This window comes from Lepidothrix coronata, unplaced genomic scaffold, assembly GCF_001604755.1.
Source record: "Lepidothrix coronata isolate B3197 unplaced genomic scaffold, Lepidothrix_coronata-1.0 Scaffold78, whole genome shotgun sequence".
Taxonomy (NCBI): Eukaryota; Metazoa; Chordata; class Aves; order Passeriformes; family Pipridae; genus Lepidothrix; species Lepidothrix coronata.
Window position 1 is genome coordinate 845,434 of NW_016690258.1, and position 24,197 is coordinate 869,630.

At 42.1% G+C, this 24,197-nt stretch overlaps 1 protein-coding gene across 3 annotated transcripts in view; it reads right to left on the reverse strand.

The window, feature by feature from the left end:
- Positions 1–24,197, reverse strand: part of DOCK3 (dedicator of cytokinesis 3) — a 123,485-nt gene that overhangs the window by 4,548 nt on the left and 94,740 nt on the right. For 2 of the 3 annotated variants that reach the window (XM_017819956.1, XM_017819955.1), the window contains 16 exons: positions 23,961–24,047; positions 22,263–22,367; positions 18,298–18,439; positions 17,398–17,564; positions 16,764–16,850; positions 16,127–16,306; positions 15,203–15,286; positions 13,821–13,937; positions 13,300–13,421; positions 11,698–11,833; positions 11,073–11,154; positions 9,016–9,168; positions 5,458–5,576; positions 4,453–4,540; positions 1,074–1,196; positions 423–505 (listed from right to left, as the gene is read on the reverse strand). In XM_017819956.1, coding sequence (XP_017675445.1) covers positions 423–505; positions 1,074–1,196; positions 4,453–4,540; positions 5,458–5,576; positions 9,016–9,168; positions 11,073–11,154; positions 11,698–11,833; positions 13,300–13,421; positions 13,821–13,937; positions 15,203–15,286; positions 16,127–16,306; positions 16,764–16,850; positions 17,398–17,564; positions 18,298–18,439; positions 22,263–22,367; positions 23,961–24,047 — 1,875 coding nt within the window. The remainder of the gene's footprint in view (positions 1–422; positions 506–1,073; positions 1,197–4,452; positions 4,541–5,457; positions 5,577–9,015; positions 9,169–11,072; positions 11,155–11,697; positions 11,834–13,299; positions 13,422–13,820; positions 13,938–15,202; positions 15,287–16,126; positions 16,307–16,763; positions 16,851–17,397; positions 17,565–18,297; positions 18,440–22,262; positions 22,368–23,960; positions 24,048–24,197) is intronic. The other variant, XM_017819957.1, reaches the window with a different exon arrangement.

A 24,197-nucleotide genomic window follows, 5' to 3' on the forward strand; every position in this document is an offset into this window, starting at 1 on the left:
GTGTAGTGTTCCCCATTTCAGCTTTTGACAGTGTTGTGAACAACAGAGCAATTCCATTTGTCTTCAAAATTTCAATGATTATTGGTTTACAGGTATAGAAGTACCACTTTTGGGCAGACAAGTGCACTCAACAACACCAGAGCTGTCAGAGAAACAGTAGCTGAGGTGATGATCAGGGTGCTGAAATCACAGCAGATGGTGCAAAGAAGGAAAAGGGAAGGGCCTACAACACTTAAGTTATTTCTACTGAACTCAACTTTGGAGCAGATTGTGAGCTTTCAGTGGATTTTCTCATGTGCAAGTTATTACCATGTTAGAAATAGTGTTTCTGTATTCAGAAGCTGCTTGGTGGGAGCAGAGGAGGGGGATTCCTCTGTGAGTCTCTTACTGTCCTACATCCCTCTCTGCTCTCCTGCCATTACCTTGCGCAGTGTTCGTGCAGGCAGTGCAGGAGGAGCATCACTGAGCTGGTGGTGGAAGGCATCAAAGTGCAGTGAGTAGTGTCCTGGAACGAGACAAGGATCAGAAATGCAGACTTGTGCTGCAGCCACAGAGCTGGGTTCAGATCTGTAATGCCAGGTAACAGCTCCAAACACTGGTAACTCCAACCTAGGGCTGCCTGTCTGATGGGCACTGCCAAGTGCATCTGTCACACACACACACACACACACACTGCTAAGGAGAACTTCAGTGCAGTGATAAACTTCCACCCATCCCTGTTATCAAGGATCTCATGGCAAGGCAACAGGCTCGTAAACAATGAACATTTGAAGTTTCTTTTAATAGCTTTTTAACCTTAAATTACTGCTGAAGCTGGTCATTGGTAAGAAACCAAGCCAAACTTCAGTGCTCTCACACCTAATTCTAGTCCCCAAATATGCACAAGTCCACACTGCTGTAAGGAGTGCAATAATTTGAAGATTTTTGAAAAAAAAATTGGAAACCTAGCAGACCAGGAAAGACTGTGGGTTTTTGTTCTGATTTTTTTTTAGGGGGGAAAAAGGCTAAGGTCAGCTTTTAGGTGGTTTGGATTTATGTGTGCATGACTGCAGGCCTGCTGGGCACGTCCTTACCATGGGGCAGGCTTCGGGGAGGCACTGGTGGGGCCAGGATGCTCCCAACGTGGGCAGACAGGAATGGCAGGGCCTCCCGGGTTCCGCTGTCCAGGCTCCAGCTACTGGGTGCTGCTGGCACAGCTGAAGGATTGAAACAGATGTAACTGGGGTAACATTACAGGGGGGTTGTGGGGCCAGGCAGATTCTGCTCTTCAGCAGCAGAGAGACAGATTCCAGGGACTTGGTGAGTGGCAGGATTGAAAGCACAGAAAGGCACCGTCTAGTCTACAGGGAGTTAAGTTTACAGAGGCTTTGTTAAGGAAGCAAGAGTTAGGTGATGGCAGGGTTAGTGTGCCCAGCTCCCCTCCATCACCCCTTGGGCTCATTTCTAGCATGTTTGAAGAGCAGTAGAACTCTGGGAGGGTTTTTTTGCAAGCCAGAGAGTAGGTAAAAATGAAATCCTAGCGATGGAAGGGCAGCTGTATCTCAGGTGTGAGTTGAGCTGTATCTCAGGTGTGAGCAGTGACAGAGCAGAAGGGAACATGTGGCAGAACCCTCTGGAAACATAGGACAGGCTGTGTCTGCACTACAGGTAAGTGAGGACTGAATAAAGGATATGAAGGAAATTACACCTCAATCCATTGCAAAAGAAATCATGACTTCAAAGCCTGGATTTACTAAGCTATAGAGCTGATCAAGAATTTAGATCACAAAATATTTAACGACAGCAGGTTGGCCTCCTTGTATCACAAAGTCACCTGAACAGATCTTGTGAAATTCATAAGTTTTTGTGAATCAGGAAGCAGAGAGAACATTTACTTCATATAACTCACACTGGGTATGATCTTCCCGAACTTGTTTTTTCATAGAAGTAGAAGCTGCTTCTTTCTAACATGAACCTTTTTCAAGATCTTGAGAATTCCGTCAACCTTAAGCATTATTAAAATGCACCTTCCTTTCTTCCAAATAAGACTTGGTTTATTCTGAGAGGAGGTGTGCAATAATTGTATGTTTGTTTAAAAACAAATAAGCAATTTCTTCAGATTAGCAAAGGAAAGAAAAAAAAATAAAGTAATTCACTGAGCCTGTCAATGAAAGCTGAGATAAAAATAGCTTTTTCCATCTTCAGTTTGGAAAATGGAAGCTTGGAGAAATAAACATGGAGTTTGACATCTGAAGAGGATTTCTCCGTAATTAAAATGCCTGCAGCCATTTTTGGTGCATTTCTTTTCTAAAATGATTTTGAAAGGTTTCTCTTTTTTTTTTTCTCCCTAGTTTGTGATTTAGCCCAAGCACAGGCTCCCAAAGGCCTAAAATTCCCTGAAGTAAAAAAGATCACCAAGTGACAGCTTCATAAGGCAGAACAAACCCCATAAAAATATAAAAGTAAATATTGTTTTTAAAGAGAGACCGTCAACCTGAGAAAGGAATATGAAGAAGACACTAAGAATATTGATAGAGAACAGGGACAGCAGTGCCAGCTATACTCATCTTGCCTGCAAACCCCAGCATCAAGTGATAAAGAGAGGAAACCTGATTTGCTTGGACTGCAAAACTCTTGTTGTGCTTGGTTTTGTTTGTTTTTTTGAACACTGAGATGCAGAATAAGAATGTGAAGAAGAGCACATGGTATCCCAGTTCAAAATCCATTTATATTTTCTTATTGTTCCCTCATTCACAGCCTTATGAGTATTTAGGAGTGCTGGAAATCATCTGAAGGTCAAATGATTTTGGAGAGTTGCTGCTGCCTGTTAAAACCGGCCTTTTATCCAAAATGCTTCAGGGGAGAACCTAAGCAGGGAGCTCCTCGTGCTCTGTCCCAGCCCATGTCTCTCCATAACAGTGTTCAGTGGCTCAGTGGCCAAGTTTAATTAGCAGGGAAGCTGCATTTGAACCCTTCTGCTCGGGGCGACTGATGTCACCCCTGTCAGTGAGAATTACTGAGAGGAGCTTCCGACAGGGCAAGGAGGGGGTGGGGAAATTCATGGCTGTGACTGTTAACAAAATCCAAGGCAGATGGCACCCTGACTTCAAAGGATGATGTGGGTTCAAGGCCTGCCAAAAGTGCCTGTCACTGCATTTTTGCCACCAGCCTGGCACAAGAGCTGGGAGTCCTGTCCCACCAGCCCCTACAAACAACTAGGGAACAACATCTGTGTCTTCTTTGGGCTCCTGGAGGGGGATTCTATCTTTGATCTCTTTGCACTGAATACCACACTCTTGTATAATATTTCCCACAAATACAAATCTGAGTATTTTTTTCCTAGACAGGCAATAAATATTTATCTACCTTCCTTTTCCAGATCTTTCTCCTCTCCAGTATAAAGATCTCACCATCTCTGGCATCTGTTTGGTTCAAATTAAGATGGAGCTCTTAATCCCTCACCCCCCAGTCTTAACTCTCTGTTGTCATCGCTCATTACTGTCATCAAGTCATCATTCTGCATTTAATCAGAACTGGATGTTGGCTTTTGGTTTTGATCTGGACTGCTCTGTAAGGCTGTCACATTGTTAAAGTAGGGAATTCTGATTCACTAGAAATTCTAAAATAAAATTTGGATTTTTTTTCAAGAAGGTACAGTTTACTTCTGGCACAGTTACCGAAACAAAAAGATTGGTAAAAATCCAAGTGTATTATAGGTCAGACTAGAGAGGTGCAATGGTCTTTCCTGGCCTTAAAAATCTTTTAAGATACCATTTTTCCCAGCCATAGGCATGACTGTTGCTTGCTTAGGCAGCATCCTTGTCTCAGATTTTGACTCAGGAATTTTGCCCTCTTCTGCTTTTTCAGAATGCTGCCTTTCAGGTAATTTTTGAGCCCATCGCTTTGTCCATGGCACCCCTTTCACAAGCTCCTCCTTTTCTGTTACACCAAACAAAATCTTTCTCTTCCTTTTTTTTTTTTTTTTTTTTTCCCCTGCAGGGCCTCTGCCTGTTTTTTTTCAGAGCAACAAATTAAAAATGCAGATATTCTCAATGCTAAATAAATATAAAACTACCTCAGAGAGGGATTACAAAGAACATTCATATTTAGAGCAATAAATGCATCCTAAAAAAACCAGTATATCTCATTATTAAAAAAACACGTCCAAATGTTGCACTCTTCTTAGATATCTTCTCATTTGCTGCTTTGGAAGTTTTGCTTGATAAAAGCTGCAGGATTTGTTTCAATAACAAAGTGCTAAACTCAGAAAACTTTCTGAAATAGAGAGGCTTGTGCAACCCCACCCTTCTGAAATGACTACAGATGGGCAGAAGGCCCAGTTAATTAAACTGTTAATTAGAAAAGCGTGAGAGAATGCACTCTGCCAGGAAATGCAGAAGCCCATTCGTTACTTGCTGTAGCATGACCAGAAGAATACTATTTTAGCAAGCAGCTAACTAGGGAAAGGAGTACCTTTCTCAGCCACGGACAGGTTGGGATCACTGCAAGGTTTGCATGGTCCAATCATTTGCTGGATCAAGGCGCGCTGGAAATTTGGAGGCTGAGGGAGGAAAAGTCAGCAAAGAAGAGTTAAAAGTTACAGACCAGCTGGGGCAACATGGGGGCTTTCTGTTCACTTTTCTTAAGCAAAGAAAGTTCATCTAAAGGTTTAAAGGGAACCTTAGGCTGTGCCTGCATTGGCAAGTCCTGCAGTGCAATGGCAGTGGGTCTCCAGGGTGTAACAGTGCTGAGGGCCCCCAGTCCCTGCAGCTTGTGTTCTCTGGAGGAGTTATTTCAGACTAGCTCTAGCCTGCCCTTGTGCCCTTTATCACCTGGAATGCACCCTGGGCACTTCTGGAGCTTACCTTTGGCTTTGGTTTTGTTTGAATTTGCATGCTCTGAGACAGTTCTCTGAGGTGAGTTGAAGTGGACACTTCAGAAGTGCAGGCTGGGGCCAGATTTAAATGCACGCTCTGAATTCTTCAATTTGCCCAGAGACAAATGTAGATGTGGGCACAGACTGTTTGGAGACCCTCTATCAATCTATTATTTCAGCCCCTCATGGTTTTTTGATACCTCTGGAAATCACCATAAAGCTATTTAGAATCAACTTTGAGGCTAGACTGCAGGATGGCTGTGGTTCTAAAATAATGAATAAATAAAATGGTATGATGACTTGCAGAGGACCAGGGCTTACAGGATAAAGTTGGGAAGTAAGATAAGGAGAGTTCATTTTCACAGGGTGTATCTGCAGTTTTAACAGTCATTACAATTTCTATCACTTGACTGCCACAGTGGGTGACTCCAGGGAGGGATTAATACGAAAAGTTCTGCGTCACTTCTGAAAATGATCCCAAATAAGTTGCTGTGCTTTGCAAAAATAAAAAGGAAAGCGCTTTAAGGTCATCAGAACCAGTAAATATAAAGTCACAGTTTCGGGTGGTTGAACTGACATAGAAAAAAAATTGGAGCTGCTACCTGTCCGTTTTCCATGATAGCTGCGGGATACATGGCGCTGCTGGGTCGGTCCCGGTGGGCTGGCAGCAACATCATCATCTCCCGAGAGTGCCGGTACTTATCTGGTAGAGAGGGAGAGCCTGTAAACAAGTGAGAATAATCACGTACACGGGACAAACAACAGCCAGGTCTCCGCATGCCCAGGGATTTAGGCCTCCTGTGCAATAGTTCGGACGGATGATCTCACAGGACTCAAAAGAACATGGTGCCGAGCCCACTAAGCAGCTGACTGTTGGTGGGTGCATAGCACGAGGATGGAGTAAGAACTGGCTTGTTATATACAGTTAAGGACATAGCACGAAAGGTGTGTAAGGTGTAGGCATCCCTAGTTGTATGTTGCAAAGTGCTTCCTCTTAAACAAAGGAAAGAGTGGGCATCTGTGTGGAATCGGCTGTGGCTGTGCTGTACAGTGCCTAATGCTCCCCTGCCCTCATAAAGTATTGCAGAGTAACAGAAATGCCTTAAAATTGTGCGTTTTAGGACTGAATGTGGAAGAAAGGGATAAAAGCTTGAGATACACCGTTCAGTGAAAGCAGGAAGCTACGGGAAGGTACTTCATTCCTCAGGTCTGCTAGAGATAAGTGGTGCCATTTAGTTGGTGATACCTTGGCCAGCTTCCTCTTTTTAAAGCAAAACAAAGCCCAATAATAAACACAATTTTCCTTAAGTGTAAGTGGCACTTTGCTTATAATGCTGCTGTAATGATGATTACTACTGAGCGTGTTGCTATAGTGAGCCCTTTTATGACACCAGGACATTTACCAATACTTAACAGTTATATAGCAGGAATAGGCTTAATTCATCTATCTGTGTAGTTGTTGTTAAAGATACTGGGGTAATTCATGTAAACAGCTTCTTAGCAGGTGGAATTACTTGGGACTCATGTCCTTCAAGATGAGTGCCACGTAACAATATGCCTTCTGATGTGCAACAGCTGACAATGGGTTTGCCAGAAGAATGATTCTCATTAGTGACTTCCTGAAGTCTGACACTACTGATACACACATCCCTTGGGATGCACAGTATTAGGCAGGAATTGATGTTCTGAAGCTGCTGAAGTGAGCTTTAATTTGCACTCATTGTTTGATTGCGTCACAGACACGCACTGAACAGATGGCAGCACACAGCGCATTACAGAGCCATGCCGGCTTTTGGGGAATACATGCCCCCTCTGGCAAACTTCCACAACCACACACATTACCTGGACAGCACTCCAACATATGAGCAAAGGCATTGGTGCTGGTTGATGCAGCTTTTACCCCAGCAAAAGCAAACATGCAGTTTTTGGGACTGATATTCAGCACACAGTGGAAGGAACAATGTGTCCAGCAGAATGCAGGATAAGGTCCTACAATTGCAACAATTCCATTGGGGGGGCAGATGCCAGATTAATCTATACCCCCACTCCAACATGAACAGCCATAGAGTATCTGCATTCTAGTCCCGAACTCATTTTCTCCCCAGACATAGAACAGAAACATAATTAGACGACATTCTTTGCTCTTATGTACAACATCAGCTTGGAGAACACAGTGTTAACGCTTTGTGCTGAGTCTTTCACTCACAGGTCACAGATAGTCCTGTTCTGCAGGACAAATGTAAAGATGCTGAACTTTTAGGTGTGCCCAGAACTACAGCACAGCACAACCTACACTCTACCCTTTTCATTTATCTTGTCATCCTTGCTCTTTTATATCAAAGTTGCAAACCACCTCTGTGCTGTCAATTTATAAGGGACTACAGTTTCCATAGACCTTGCATTTCATGACGTGAAAAATCTCACATGTGCTGGCAGAGTCTAGTTTAAAAAACAGCTCTGCTGTTTGCTACCCTAAATTTGTAACTGACTATAGCTATAAAATTTTTAAGAGACTGTGTCAAGTGTCCAGTCTGCAAACAAAATTAAGTAGGGCTGCTTTGGACAGGTAGAGAGCACAATCACCACAGCTCCTTTCAGGGACTGGCAAAACTTAAAAAGCAAAGTCAAAAAAAGGCTCTTAGAAGCTTCCAGAGCAGCCAGTGGCCATATAAAATACTGCAGCATGTGGCAGGGCTGACTCCTTTTAGCATGTAGCTTGGTGCACTTGGTGTGTGCAGCACTGCAGGCACTTACTAATGAGAAAGGAAAACCTGTGCTGAAGCCAGAGGTAGTTTTTCTTTTTTAATTATAAATATGTTAATCCACTTGTGACAAGTATTAGTTTTAAGGAATGAAACTGAACACTAATGTAGTTAAACTCCAAACTCATTGAATCTTTTCTCCTGATTCATCACTTCCATTACTGTTATGAAAACGGTTTTTGCTTTAAAAAGGCAGTTTTAATGTAAGTATACGGATTCTTGCAAAGTGCTGAGTAAGACACCAGGACTTATTTTCTACATTTTAACAAGGGGCTGTGTTGAGGAAGCAGTAGGGATGCCTTAAGAGGCATCAAGTATCCAAGTGGGAGTTGCTTTTCGAGTGCATCAGAGGAGTCCCAACCATATTTTAAATTAAATTACTGGAAAAAAACCCTAACTCACTCATAGCTCTTTCCCAGCCCTTCTGCATTTCATCTTCTGCTTAACGAACCGTCTTGTACAATCTTTTAACTCCAGTAAGGTTACAGCAGTGCCTCATGAGTTACCTCAAATGAAGCCAAACCAAACTGAACTTATTGATCCTCCATACAAAAAAAAAGTGGTGCTTTCCTGATAGGGAAGAAGCTACACAAGGGTCAAGCCAGGTGAAAACTGAAAGACACATATTTGTAAAAATGAGTAACTGGTAATGTCTTTATCATTAGCACAGAATTAGAAAATTCTTACTGTGTTCTGATTTCAATTCTATTTAAGACATTTGCTGTAATTTGTGTATATTATAAATACTGTAAATTTTGGTGCCTTAATCTGCTGTTCAGTGATACAATCAAGTCATTGATCTACTTTCCTGATGACTACCCTTGAAAATTTTTTTATTAACAGCTTTATTATTTTCTTTGGACAAGCCGAATAATCGCCTGTCTTGCTGTTTTAAAATCAAAGGGTCATTTTTTGGAAGTGGAGAATTGAAAGTACAGTTTAAATTCCTGCTGGATTTTTAATACAAATGGCCATAGCTTCCTTTGGTCACTGATGGAACTACTCTGTATTATAAAGATACCCATCTCCTCAGGAAAGGGCTATGCACTTAAACAGAGGAGGTGGTGTAAGTACCTGCATAGTGGGATAGTAGCTTTTCACCTCCACATTAACATTTGAATCAATGAGAGAAGCATTTAAAAATCAGGTAAAATCCCATTTAAAAATCAAGTAAAATCCTAGAACTCCTACCTAACCATGCTCAGGTAAAAGCCACAAGTGACAAAGATGCAAAGTTGATAAATTTAGGTGGCTCGTATGAAACGAATTGTTGGCCTTTGCACACTTCCCATCTGACAAGTGTTCAGCTGCAGCATCGTGACTATCGTAGCTTTGTTGGCAGTCTCAGCAGAAAGGCCAAGGGTTGGATGGGTCATGGAGACTGAACTATCCTCTCACCTCTAGAGGTGGTCCCTCCAGGACAGAGATGAGGCACATGGGTGGGGGCAGCGTGGGGGAACTTGCACGGCTGCCGCCCATGCTGTATCTGTTCTGTGGGTAAATAGAGGGCTTCAGCCTCCAGTGCGGTCAATCCAGCACCTTTCACCAGCGCTAAATTAAAAAGAATATAAATAAATACCAAAAAAAAAGAAAAAAAAAAAAGAAAAAAGAAGGATAGAGGTGCATTGGCAGAGCTGCACATGTAATGTCTGTGAAGTACCTTGCTCCAGCCAGTGACACTGGAATCTCATTTTCACAAGCATCAAATTCACCCAGTTAAAAAAGAAAACAAAAGCAAAAATCACCAAGGAGGAGAACAAAGCTCTATTACCACAGAGGAATTTAAGTGTAAGGGCTTTTTCTTGTTAAGAACAGCTCCATTCCCAACAGCAGTGTCGTAATAACCAGAACAGTGACTGGCACACTGGGAAACACAGAGAGCATCTGGGACAAGTGAAATCCCATAACGAGTGAGTAATGTCTGAATGCTGTGCTCACATAACTCAGAAGTGAACAAAACCAGCAGAGAATAAATGCTGTATCGTAGTTATATAAATATTTTTCAAACTCATTCCTTCTTTTATTGTTTCCCATTTGTGGTCAGTCTGGGTCCCATCCCTGGGAGGTGCTGTTGGCTCACCCAGCAACCCATTCATTCCCTTTGGAGCATTCATCCCCTTGGTTTCCAAGCAACAGTGAATAATACCGTAAAGAGGGAAGCTGGTGATGCTGTGCAGTCATCAGGCTCAGAAAGACTGTCACAGCCTGTCACTGGGAGCCTGTCACTGGACTTCTAAAGTGGAAAACAGCGTGAAACAGTATGAGCACCAAACCCCCTCAGATCCCTCAAAACATTCACTGAGGCACATCCATTTAGGGATGTCTTCCTGGCATGATAGCCCTGTCCTCAGTTCCATCTTCTTTTCCTGTTACACCACTTTCACCTGGTTACTTTACTATTTATCATTATTTTCCTTCCAGCCCTTGGTAATTAGTGCAGCTATCTGCCTTTATTTGAAGATGTTCCCTTCCCACTTTCCTACTCCATCTGATTCTTCAATTAAATCACTTTGCTGCCTCTGTGTCGTAACAACAGCCAGTCAGTTAGAATTTTACTGCCAGACTGAGCAAAAAAGCCCCAAGCTGGCTTGAGAGAAAGAGCCCTTCTCTGTATTCTCCATCCATCAGGAGACATGGAGTTTCCCTGTATGGAAAAAAGGGTAAGATTAAAAATATCAGCCTCTGTCTCTGGCTATATCCTGGACACCTTCTCCAGATGCCTGTGAAAAGAGGTGTAGAACCTGCAACGAAGAATCCAAAATGAGAGGGAAAAAAACAAAACCTTGAATAGAAGTTACAAAAGTCAGGAGATTGCATGGTGTTGTTTTGCTTCAGCTCCAGGCTTGGGAAGAAAATGATTAGCAATATCAAGACCAGCTACTGTAACACAAAGGCAATACGAGTACCCCAGAGTCTGCTTTTACATTTTTCCTTTCTTCAGGAATTTCCCAGCAGGGAAGCCCTTCTTTATCTCCAGCACTTAAAATTCATATCTTTCAACATTCATCCTGTACATACACTTTTGTGTACATACATGTCTGCTAAACTGCCTCAAGACCTTTTTTGTGCCATAATTTCATTGCACATGTAAAATGATTTATTTGGCTTTGTCTTCATGATCTCTCTTTTAAGTACTATACCAAGCACTATTCTTGTTTTCCTCTAGACTGCCTGCCACAATTTTGTGGCGGAACAATGGAAATCATTATGGAATTCAACTGCCTGAAACCAGCACATATTAGAGAGAGACATTCCAAATACTGCTGAAAAAAATTATTAAATCCATTTCTGGAGAACGAACACATTTGTAAAGAAATAATTATTGAAGAGGCATTTACATCTCCAAAGAGAAACAGTGGTACACTTATAGGTGGTCTTTCACCAGTAAGTCAACAAGGCTGCCAGGTTTTGGGAACACCTGCAGGTGACCCTTCCTGGGGCCTGTCCGTTCTTACCTCGAGCACTGGAGGGGGCAGAGTTAATCATCTGGGATGGTGCCGAGTGAGTGGAGCTCAGGCTGGAGGTGGAAGGGCTGGCCTGGGACGAGGATAAAACAGAGATGTTGGTGGCTGAGCCTTGGTACCTGGGCTTAGGGTAAACAAGCTGCAGGAGGCAGAGAAATCACTGAGGGAGAACCGAGCGGATCAGTGCCTTGGGGATTTACCTGTCTTGGATCAGCCAGGGCAGCTTCTGCCCAGCTTCAGTGCAGGCCACTGATAACCTGCTCTCAGGACTGTGGGACTCGTTTCACCCCCCAAACCAAGAGCAGCACTAACTGCCCGTGCTGAGCAGGGCGGGTAAATCACACGTGGCAAAAATCTCGCTTTTGGAAAGCGGCGGTGTCATCGTGGACCACAGGATCACAGTCACTGCACAAACACAGATCTCTTCCCAAAGCAAACCTAGTGAATCACTGTCATCTTTCTTGACCGATGTTAGATTCTACCTATGCAGTTGAGAAAAATATCACTGGACAGATCCAAGCATATGTGTAGGTAAAGTACTGCTCCTAAGTGTAACCCTCTGGAGCACGTTCCGTGCTGCTCCCAACCACAGCTCCTGGCTGTGCTGGAGCTGTACCTGCATGTGGTACATATCCTCAGCAGTCTCCCCCACAGAGCTGTCTGTCAGGATAACCAGGTTTCCTGTTTCACTGGAGGTGTGGGATGACAGAGAGGATGACGAGTGTCGGACTGAACCAAGCAAGTTCAGTGGGCTGGAAAAAAAACAGACAGAGAGCAAGGGCATAATTACGTTTTGAACCTGTGTTTTAATTTCTGAAGCCTGACTTTTTCCAAGGTAGAAAGTACCTGCAGTTACCTGCTGCTTTAGGTCACCTCTAGATGTCAAATACTTTTGAAAAATCAGGCCCAATAAACAAATCAATAAATGTGAGTAGATATGAAAGAACTGACAACAAGGTTACATGTAAGACAAAACAATAGGTGGGATGTTGAATTTCAGAATCCAAAGCCAGGTTAACATCATGACCCTGGGAGCATATTTCTTTAAACAGAACATGCTGAAACCACTCTCATTTTTAACACTAAATACAATGAGTGGGAGCATCTTAAAAAAAATTCCAAAGGAAGCCAAGCACAAGACACACAGGTCAAAATACAGTTTTCCTTACTGCATCGGTTGGGCCTCAGCGTTACTGTTGAAGGCAACTTTGTAGCTGACAGTAAATTAATACAGCCCAGCTGGTGTGCAGGATGCACCCTGATATCACTCAAGTAATTAACTTTGTCTCTCTGAATCACATACATAAATAAATAACATATTTTGTACACTATAGAATCTCCGTAGTATGTCCTAAGAATTAAAAAAGCCTTTACAAAGGGAGGAATTTTGAGGAAAAAAATGTTATCACCCAGACACCAATTGTCAACTGCCAAGCCACAGAAATAGTAGAAGCTACTCAGTTTTAATATCAAAAAGAATGTCACCATCCTCCATTCATGGACTTGAGACCGAGTTTCCACAGCTTTTAATGCCAGGCTTTAAAAACAGCTAAACTACAGAGACCCACCAAGAAAAATAAACAGAGAAGAATAATTAGCATTTTCAAATGAGCAATTTTGACTGGATATAAAACCCACTGTTATGTCCTGATAATCCCAATTTTTATCCTCAGTCATTAGCTCAGATTTTATAGATGGGCATTCAGTTTGAATAAGCACCCACAGAGTCATTTTTTGATGTTCTGATCATCCTTCTATTTGGCTTCTGATTTGATCAGAATTATAAAAAGCAATGATGTGAACATTTTCGATCCTTCAAAACGGGTACATATTGAGTTGGGTTTTAAAACGTGAATGAAATTTTCCTTTTATGGTAGATAAGGACCCAGTTGTTTGCTGTTGGCATAACAGAAGTTGGAACCTCTGAAGTCAGACTGAGTCTGGATAACTGAGTGGCAGATGTGTGCTTCTGCCCCTACAGTGAGTGAAGTGATGGAGTAACACCTGGAGGTGTTCGGCATTTGCTGCAAATTGGATTTCTCAACTTTTTTATTCCAGTTCTCAAATTTCAATAATTAGCACTGCATGAAGGCAAAAGGCATTTCTGCCAAAACTCATCCTGCCCCTCCTGCAGTGCTGTCAGCCACTCCTTAGATCCTTGACTCTTGGTGCAACAGTGTGCAGGGATCCTCGATATTTGGGTAGGAGAAGGGGGTACCTGTGTCGATGCACCAGCTTTATGCTCTCTGGGCTCATGGGTCCATGTGAAACCAGCACGTTGCTGCGGGGGGTACTGGACCCAGAACAGGCTGGGCTCAGCTTTTCCAAACCAGGTAACTCCTGCAAAGCAAACAGACTTCAGCTAAGTCAGTCTTGGAAAACTGCAAGTTTTCTTTGTGTCATTCTACTCCTTTGAAGAGCTCAACATCCAACACTTCCTGTTAATCTTCCTCTCTTTTACATCATTCTCTGCTATATGAGACAGCAACTGAAAATTAAGCTTTACAACTGCTCTGTGATACAACAAAGCACATGCAAATATTAACAATTCTTGTTTAAAGGCTAAGTTAACATATTTACTAGGACTTCCTTCTTGCACAGAAGTCAAGAATTCTTTTGGTAATTTGGCAGTCCAGTAAGTTCAATCAGTGCTGTATCACCCCAGTTCTTTTGAGAACCCTACTGCAACTAATCATAACTCTGAATAATGTAAAATGGGAGAAGTGACTGTGAGCTCACATGGTACAGGCTGGATCTCATCATCTGGAACTGGTCTATCAGCTTCTTATGCAGGGGACGCATTTCTGGGTGTACAAATTTCTCATGGACAGCCAGACCCACTCCTAGGACATGTACCTGTGAAAGAGAAAATGTAACATCCCAAACCCAAATAAATCATGTCTAAGCTAGAGAAGCGAAGCCTGTCCTGCAGTTCTGTCAATGTCCAAGGAAGTGCTCTAAAATATGCCATTGTTCATTACAAGACTGCTGATAATTAAGCAAGCCAAAGAATCCTGGCAAGCTCATACTGCTCCACCAAGTACTTTAAGTGTGAGACAAGTACATTTGTGTCACGTTGGATTGCTTTTTAAAGACATAACTGTAAAAAATTACCAGAGAGATTATCTCTGGAGTGAACAGAATTATGCCCTCACACAGATAATGCCCTGTGACAAAAAAATGCCTCCTCCCAGTGCCAGGGAAGGAATTGGAGTTGCCAGCAGAGATCTCTAAAAGGAGTTTCTGATAATGGAGCTGAACAGCAGCAGTGGCACATGCACAGTCCCTCTGCCTGGTCCTCATTAGTTACTTCTAAAGGTCACTTCTTCAAAGGTCAAACATAAAATATTAGTGATTGAATAAGATTATATAAGGTCTCAGATGAAAGAAAATAGCGATAGCAGGCTTAAGATGTATGTAATTCCCTACATGATCCAAAGTCTGTACAAACAATAACTAATTAATCTTCAGACATCCTCCTGAGGATTGAAGGAAGATAAGCATTATCTTTATTTTTCAGATGGGGAATTGAAATGCAGTTCAGTGATTTGCTGAAGAAACAGGCCTAGTAGCTCTATTCAGACTTGGGCACATTGTTTAATGGGGTATATCTTGCCAAACTTTCAGTTAAGAGGGATGTGATTATCTGATTTCACTCCCATCAAAGCATCCTGCTGCTTTATCTATGAAGATGTCTCATGGAGACATTATGGAAAACTAAAACTGCAGATAATATAAACAGGCATTAAGTTTTCATAGGTGGCTCTGCCAGTCTAATCTCAAGCCTGACCTGTCCTGTCTCTGATTATCTTTGAAACTTGCTGGAAAGACATAATTCAAAATGCCAAAAATGAATGGCAGGCTTGAAACGCAGCAAGATGTCTGTCAGATAATAAATGGAGACAACAAAACTGATGTACTTTTAGCTGAGCTTCACCTCACATCCCGTAAGGTGAAAGGCTTGTCATAATCTCCTTGCCCATCTCCCCTGTTTTTTGTTTGAATGTATTTGGATCTCCTGTACCCAAACTCTGCTTTTGAATGAAGCAGTTTGATCTAATATGTTTAGACTTACTGCTGATGAATCCAGACACTGTTCTTTTGCATCTGAAAAACAGTACCTGTTCCTGCATGAGTTCCTTCAGCTGTGTGATCTTCTCTGCATCTCCGGGGTGCTTTGTGATATAATCCTTATCAAAAAAGGCCTACAGGAAAAGGGAAAAAAAGTACCTTTTGCTTACTGGCAGGTATTTCATCATAACTTGGTGTCAAAGGATGACAGGAAAAGGTCCAAAAATCTTATATTAAGATAACAGCAAAGCTTAATTTTATTGGTTTTAGCACTCTGGGATGCTGAGAAAATGGTCTTGGTGCCTGAAACGATTCTGTTGAATCATGAATCTGACCAAGTTTCCCCTTGTGACAGTGATGAGCAATACCTCTAAGCCTTGTGTCATCCAGTTATTTGAATTTTATATAGTTCCCTTCACATAACTGCCTAAAGTTTTACCCTAAACTTACCTTTTACAATGCTCAGTTTAAGTAACAGCTTGCCAGGGATTATGCTGGATAACAAATTGCACATAAGATCATTTCAGGGTTACAGTGAGTAGGCCATCAGCAAGGATAATGGTTCAGTAGCATGAATTAGCATTCTTTCCTGATTCCAGGGCCAATCAGTCTCAATTATGAGTCCCATAACCCCTATTGCAAAATGACTTTATAATGTAAGCAGTATAAAAAAATCCGCCTCACTGTTTTACCTGCCAGTTGAGGATTTCCAGGTAAGCCAAGTGCCATCCTTGAGAAACCCCCCGTCCCCTGTACCTACTCCCAGGCCAGATCCCGCTCCACCTCCGGAGCCCCCTGTTCACACGTGGCTTTGCAAGCACTGATGCAGAATAACCAAGTGGGGGATTTAACCTCATCTCTAGATAATGGACATGAAAATTTCTTATCTTATTAAGTCAAACTCTCTTTGAAACAGAAATGGAAATGAAATTGAAAAAGGGTGACAGTAAATTGGGAAGCAGAGCCCGGCTTACCTCCTGGTACCGCGCAATTCCCCCGTTAACAGCCGCATCAATCACCCCGTTCAGACACATGCTGAGAAGATTAATGTTGCCGTGCATTTGTTTGTGCTGGTACTGGCTTATCAGTGTCCTCAGCTCCTGGTTTTTGTTCTCAACCACTTGAATGGCATTTTCCAAAGGACTTACTTCAACCTAAAAGGCAATAAAATATCCTTTAATTCCATGGACACTTCACCGAGATTTATTATCTTCCTTGTAATGAAATGATACCCTAGGATTGTTCAGTTCTCTTTGCTTTTACTGCTTTGTAGAAAATTAACTACATTAACAAACTTCACTGTTGGCAGTGCTGGATGTCAGGTCACTGAGTTGCACTAACTTGTTTCTATATACTGAAGACGTGGCAGCAATGCAATTATTCTTTTTTTTTTTTTGGCACTGTCTCCATTGTACTGTTCCATTCCCTCACATAAGTCCCCTGGTCACATTCAGCAATTATTTCGATCAAGTGGTAGAAAAAGGATGTACTTAATCCTTGATAAACTACATCATTTTAAACTGCAAGACATCAGCCAAGGGAGTTTTGTCTATCCCATGTCCTCAGTAACCCATCATTTCAAACCCCAATTACAGGAACTATCAATGTTACCAGTTCTCTTCTCTCCACTTCAAACCAACGGGAGATGCCAGGCAAACTGTGAGTCAGGGTCAGAGTGGTGCGTTCGATCCACAAGCTCTGCAAGGAGTAACGGAGGCTGTGAGGGACCCCATGAATCACAACCACATCATCTGGACTCTCACTACAGGTGCTAAGGGGGCAGCGTTCAGAAAAGAACACATTAACCTCCTGAGCACTAATTCTGTAGAATGTCTTGCTGAAAGTCACTTGAACAGCAAACCAGGAATTCAGTACACCTGCTCTAAACAACACATTCAACATTTCTGTCAGATTTTAAAGACTGACCACCAATTCTGTCATGGGACCCAAGAAGACATTGTGGACATATGTGGCAGTAAGAAAGAAACCCAGCCAAACAAAAAAGTCCTATCCTTGCTTCAAAATCCATTTCTCCTGGCACTAAAATAACTCAGCTTTAAACTGGAAAATGCTTTAATCAGGTCAGGAGTCAATCAGACCACGTACTCAACAGCTACTTGTAATTTGAGTTACTATGGTATCTTTGGGCACCAAATCAGGATTACCTGAAAGGCATTATTAGCATAAAACAACAAGACAAAAATCATCTTGAAGAGATTAAACACTGCTTGGTCACTACTTCTACCTTAAATTCATTCTCCTTGTCCTTGGGGCCTTTGTGGAAGGGTCTGTCATAGCGGAATTTCCGGATGTTGTTGACTCGGTAAAAGCTCTTTATGCGATCCGGGACACGGTCCATTTGCAGCACGTCTATATTGTCTGGGATGGGAGTCACTGCATAGATCTGTAAATCTGTTCATTGTGCAGTCAAAGAAAGCTTTTATCGAGTGAAAAGCATGTGTTAGGAAAGACAAGCAGGAAACAGCAACCCATGGCAGCAGATTTCACGTGCTGACAGTGTCCTTATGGTTAAAGTCCTGCACAGTATCCTTGCTGTTCTCACACAAGCCAAACAGTGGTGTTCCCATGACTAAGCTCTCCAAAAGTCCCTGCAATCCCATTAAATGTTATGTGGTTCAGTCCTTAAATGCATAGAGCATCGTACTGGTTATATCGAATCCCAGTGCAGGTGATCAGTGAGAAGAATGAGATTCAAAGGCTTGGGGATAAAAAGGTTTATCAGTTTTAAAGAAAGGGAGACTGCAAAAAAATAATAATACTGATGTAAAAAAATAAACAGGATGGAAAACAGCACTTTGGAATCAGTATCTGTTCCCAACAAAGTATTGTCCAAGGGAAGATATTGGGAATACTTTTAAGGACAAAACCTGTGCACTGTGGCAATGCTGTTGGTAAAGGATTAAAACACGGATGTGACAAAGCACAACCCTCTCCCTTCCACATCGAACATGACCTGCATCACTCCCCTACTAAAAAGTGACTGTTCTATCCAAGATCATGTAGCACAACGAACCAGTTACTGTCTGCTGCAGACAGAGCCTGGTTTTGTCCATATCCTCCATATCCAGCTCTACTCTGTGCTCTGCCACAGTTCCCATCGGTTTGCCCCTTCACAGAAGGATACACTGGGCATCACACTGCAATATGGAGTCGTCGGGGTGGTTTGGATGCTGCATGGCAATGGCTTGTGGGAACTCGCTCAGCATCCTCTGCTGGAAGGCTTCCAGCCTCTCGTAGTCGTGGCCCCGACACACATATTCTTTGTTCTGCAAGAAGAACAAGCATAAATTAGCCTCCTTAAAAGTAAGTTAAATTCTACTGGCTTTTATCTCACTTTAAATGTTACTGCTTCAAAACCAAAGATAAATGACAGTGTCAATATGCTAATGGGAGAGTAAAACTCGCATTTAACACAGCTGATGTATTTTATTCCTTCCTTTTTCTTTACAATGTATTTCATCAAGAAGCGATGAATGAGAAGACCATTCCACTGATCTCCCAACAGCACGGTGCCTCTGATCCATGCACATGCAGCACTCAGTCCTGGGGCCTTTTCTTACTTGCTTTTCAGAAAAGGGACTATTTTTAATTGGACTGTACTGAAACGCATCAACCAAAACTTAAGTCACCAGCTTGGCTGTTTGGCACTGGGAAAGCTGCTGTCAAATACAATTTACACCAGATGGATAAAAGTCCTGAGGACCTCACAGAACAGAGGGAGATATATGTTTATCATTTTATCAGTTCTCCTTAGAGAAAAGTTGCAACAAACTGTTCACACAAATTGCTGTTTAATCACTGCTGTACTATCACAGCCATACAACCCAGCCCTGATCATGCTCAACAATAACATGCTCAGGAACTCCCCTGCCTACAGTAGAGTAATATGGAAAAGCCTTACCAAGAATTCTCAGTGGCCACTTAGCAAATTCCCCTTCGGCCCTAAAAGCACTTTTCTCTTGATGAACAAAATTTCATTTCTGCTAATAATGGAAAGCTGCATTTAGATACGACTCTTGAGGCATTGAACCACTTGTGCAGAGCTCTTGGATGCTTTTTCAGCCACCTCGAACTCTCAACAGCAAGATACAGGATTTCTGAAGTCCTCGGTGACATAAAGATTGTATTCCAGTGTCTTAACCCTCACAAACCACAATTCTGATTGGTATTAATGTCTCCTAGTGCAAGACCAATGAAAGCAGGCAAATTCTCTAATTCTGGTAGCTCATACACATAACAATAACTAGAAGTACAGGGAGGTGTTTCATAAAACAAAGAATCTAACAAATCATAACAGTTTCCTCCCTTTTATTTCTTGAATTTAGAAGCTGCAGTTTATGCAAGAATGTTTTGTTAATTGCTCTGGAAAGGGGATCTGGATGAGCAGGTCTTGATCTTGTAGCAAAATCAAAAGGAAAGCTGCAAAACCCAATCATAAAGCACAGCCAAGGAGTTCAGTTATCTCTGGCTTTGCATTTCACCATTCTGGAAGAGCTCTCATGTCCCAGCTGTGACATGTGTCACTTCATGTGCATCAGCCACAGCAGCCAATGGATGGGGAGAAGAATCGCATGATGGAGCTTGACAGCTCAGTCTGTAATGCTCAAACTGTGCAGCTATTATTAAATCTGGAGTGAGTCCATGTTTGAAGGTGAATCTCTTCATAACACTTACTGCATTCTCTATTTTAGCTTTTCATTGCAGCAATCTAGAAAACTGTAAGCCTATAAATAAGGTTATTGTGATCCTAAAAATAATGCCCTGAAAACACCTCAAAGCTAAATTTAATAGACTTTTTAGACAGATGCCAACACAAGACCTCATAACGTGGCTTGTCAGGCCTTACTTGAACTTCTAGTAGGTGGAAGATATGGACAGTTTTAATTTAGCTTTCATTTACTTATGTAGGAAGGCTAGAAAATATATGCAGAATTCATAGAAACATGCACAGTGAATTTTCTGGACAAAGGGTCTTTGAAATCAAAGATGTAGAAAGAAGTGGTTATTTTCTGTCTTAAGCTATACAGCAATAGAAAAATAAATGAGAAAAGGGCTTGGAGTTATTTGATCACTTTAAATCACTTCCATATCCATTTGTAGATTTTAAATCCATGTAAATCTTTTTCTTCTCTAGAATAGCTGCTTCCAATCTCTTTACAGTGTGATCCATGCTGATGTGACTGCTAATGGGCTTAGTCCATGCTCTGCAGTGTGTGTGCTCTGTGGATCATTAGGGAGAGAAAGGAGGAGGATGACTTTTAATGAGATTGCTACATTAGTAATCTGCTATCAGAAGTACTGCTACCAAATATAATTGCAGAATTAACAAGGATTATAATTACGTACACCCGTGTTCGCTGGTGATGGCTCCAGCCGAGGATCCACATCGTTACAGCACAAAGAGTCAAGGCTGGGCACGGAAACCTCCAGCAAACACATCGGCCGGGAGGGTCCCAGATAAAACTGAGGATCCACAATTTAAAAAGCTAAGCTACAGTCACTGGCAGTGACTGTTCAGACATTAGGAAGACTCATGTGCCATGATGACTTTGTCATTCATTTTCTGAAACATCTGTTGTTGGATATAAAAAAAGAAATCGCCAGTTTTCTCTGGAGATCTTCATGAAAGGGCAGATCCCTTTTCACCCTGCAGCACCTGTCCTTTCCTTGGATCCCTCTGCAGGGTGTTCTGCACACTGCTTCGGGCTGCTGCACTCTCAGTGCTGTGAGGAGCAGCTGAGGGAGCTGGGGGGGCTCAGCCCGAAGAAAAGGTGGCTCAGGGGGGACCTTCTTGCTCCCTACAACTACCTGAAAGCCAGGTGGGGGTTGGTCTCTTCCCCGGTAACAAGTGACAGGAAACGGCCTCAAGCTGTGCCAGGGGAGGTTCAGGCTGGACATGAGAAAGAATTTCTTCCCTGAAAGGTCAGGCATTGGAAGAGGCTGCCCAGGGAGGTGGTGTAGTCCCCATCCCTGGAAGGATTCAAGAAATGACTGGACGTGGCACTCAGTGCTCTGGTTTAGTTGACAAGGTGGTGACTGGTCATAGGTTGGACTCGGTGATCTCAGAGGTCTTTTCCAGCCTAAATGATTGAGTGATTCCCTGATTCTGACACTGTTCATCTTCAAATAACATGAAGTCACCCTTTATCTACTGGTATTTTCCTCTCCATGACTAATTCCATCTTGCTTTACTGCCCCTGCCCGTGTTTCCATTAAAAGAGTGTAATTAAACACTAATCTTGAAATCCTAATTAAAAAAACCAAACGACTTCGTAATCAGAGGGAATTTCAAGAGTGCAGTTTTCAAGGCTTGGCTTTGTGTGGCTTCATACTGTGTAACTTGAGTGGTGCCACCTCTTGTCAAACCATTCCTTTAAAGAGAACACAAACCATGCACCTTCAGTCCTTGAAAGCTTCACGTTACCTTGTCCTGTCATGATCGATGGCATCTACCATCAATTTTCAGGCAGCTCCTGGAGCAGTTGTCAGATTATATTCCTTCCTTGCTCTGAACTAGCAACAAGACATTGTATAAACAAATACCCATTTTACGTTTGATCCCTTATTAGGAAAAGAAGATAATTTCACTTTTTCAATGGACTGCAGAGCCAGCTGATGCTGTACACACCAGCAGACAGTGAGCTCCAAGTGGGGATGTGTCCAGAGGAGGTGTTTGGCTTTCTGTTGAAGAGAGGAAATTTTTGCTTGCAGATAGAACAGGAGTCATCAGGCTGGGGTTAGAAGTCTGTCATGTGAGACTTTTTAAAGCGTGATAATTTGAGATGATGCAAATCGGTTAAGTAATGACCCAACATTGCTGCGATACAGCATTTTGCTTAATATAGAGGCAATTTGTGCTGCATCTGCAGATCGTCGAAAATACACATAGGCACGAGTCAAATTTCTGATCTCTGTTCCCAAGAACATTCCCAATGGACCATATGCTCCAGTTCAGCCAGAAAGCTGTTTTCACTAGTGCAGGGGTGAAAAATAAACTGCCTGGCAGACACAGTATCTCCAAAACAAAAATACAAAGCCTCAGCAGCTACTCTGAGTCACTGTGTCACATTTTGTGTAAGTCTGGCTTACCCGCAGGAAAAATGGGAATTTCCGACCATAAAACCCAACTCTGAAAAACTCTGGTTCCAAGCGCTGCTGTTCCATGATATTGTCATAGTAGGTAGCTTCCATTTTCTGTGGAGGAAAGGGATAGCTGCTGTCAAGACTCTTAAAGCTGCATTACATTAGAATCTCAAGACTCATTAAAATATCCCATTGCTCTTTTACCCCCACAATTTTTTTATGAAAAGACCAAAATTCTGTCAAAGATAAAAATTATTAATTAAGCCAGTCTGTCTGGTGGAACAGAGTAGAGTATCATCACACTCATTTTACGTTTTGAGAGATAACATATGAACATTTTCTGTTGTATCTCATTTAAAATTGAACAGGTCTTGAATGTTATTTTCTTTGCATTGTAGAATTAATGGCAAAGCTGAGATTAAGATCCACAGGCTCACAGTGTCCTATTCTCCCCTACAGCTCAAAATCCATACCACTGCCTAGAAAATTACATCAGTTCAATTGAGTTTGCCTTAATTGAGTTGAGGGGCATGAAAAAGGATGAAACAAAATTAAATCTTCTACAGCTCCATGCACCAGAAGGTTTAACACGGAGGAAAAAGGGAGTTGGAAAGAGTAAAAGGACTTTTCTCTAGTTCCAATCCCTAGTTTTGTGGCACTGTGCTAACATTTCTATCAGGAGTGGGATTTCTAGACCCGTTGCCAAACCAAACCTCAGCTGAAAGGCTCACAAGAATTGCACTGCAGTAAAAAGACGGCTCTTTAAGGAGAGGAATCCCTCGGACACCATCGCTTCCACTGCAGGGAACCCTAACTCAGAATATTGAATCCAGGGTTTGTGCTTGGTTCCCACACACGTTAACTCCTTTTGTAAAACAGAAAAGGTCCCAATATCATTGCAGGAAGCATAAAGGAATGTGGTGATGGTGTGAATGGCACACAGAGGGCACAGCCAAGCTGGTCACCCGTGCTCTCCTCGGGGCCACTCTGGAGAAAACATGTTCTTCACAAGAGCAGTTTATGAGGCCTTGTTAGACAGGTACCTTCAGGTTAGAATAAATTTGACTTTTAAAGAGAATTTAAACCACTGTATAAGAATACACCCAAGCAGCATAAATCTCAAATGTGGATATAAGCATGCTACCCAAGGGGACAGGAGATATGAACTGTTTTCACATTCATAAAGCTTTTAAATAACAACCAGAACTTTGACTTTTTCTGATTAAAGCACGATGCTGCAAATGTGCCCTGATTTCATCACGTGTTTGGTTGTACCAGAGGACCAGATTCTCCTAAACTGACAGAATGCCATAAATATTTGCCTTCTCCATTCTTTCTTGTCCATCTTATATCACCGAGGGTAAGCTGTCCTTGATATTTTTTTGAATTAAAATGAAATATATATTAAAAAAGGATATTTTATGCAAAAATATATGTAAATATGCAATTGCAATAGCAAGCCCATCTCCTGTATGTGTGCTGTCTTCGTATATCCATAGGATTTTACTGCTACCAGACTTAGGAATTATTTCAGTGGACCTACAAAGTCATCAAAACGAACCAATGGCAAAGGAGTCACTGTAAATCCATGGAGCTCTATAGGGAATATGATTATTTTTTAAATTCAGAATATTCTGGCAGGAGGGCAAGACCCTCTGGGGAATGATATAAGAGCCTGCAAGGAAAGGAAGTGCAGCTACTTACCCGGATCCAGCTGAGGCTCTGATAGTCATAGAGACTCTCATACTGGATGGCCAGTTCTCGGCACAGCGGGATCCCAAACTCCCAGCTCTGCGAAGCCAAAGCAAATCACACTCACAGCAAACACAACGTTATTGCCAACTCAGCTGAGAGGAAGATGGGAACTCAATTTTGGGAATTCATTTGGTATGAAATGGCAGAGATTAGATGTGAAAATGTAACGTGATGAAACAATTTCCA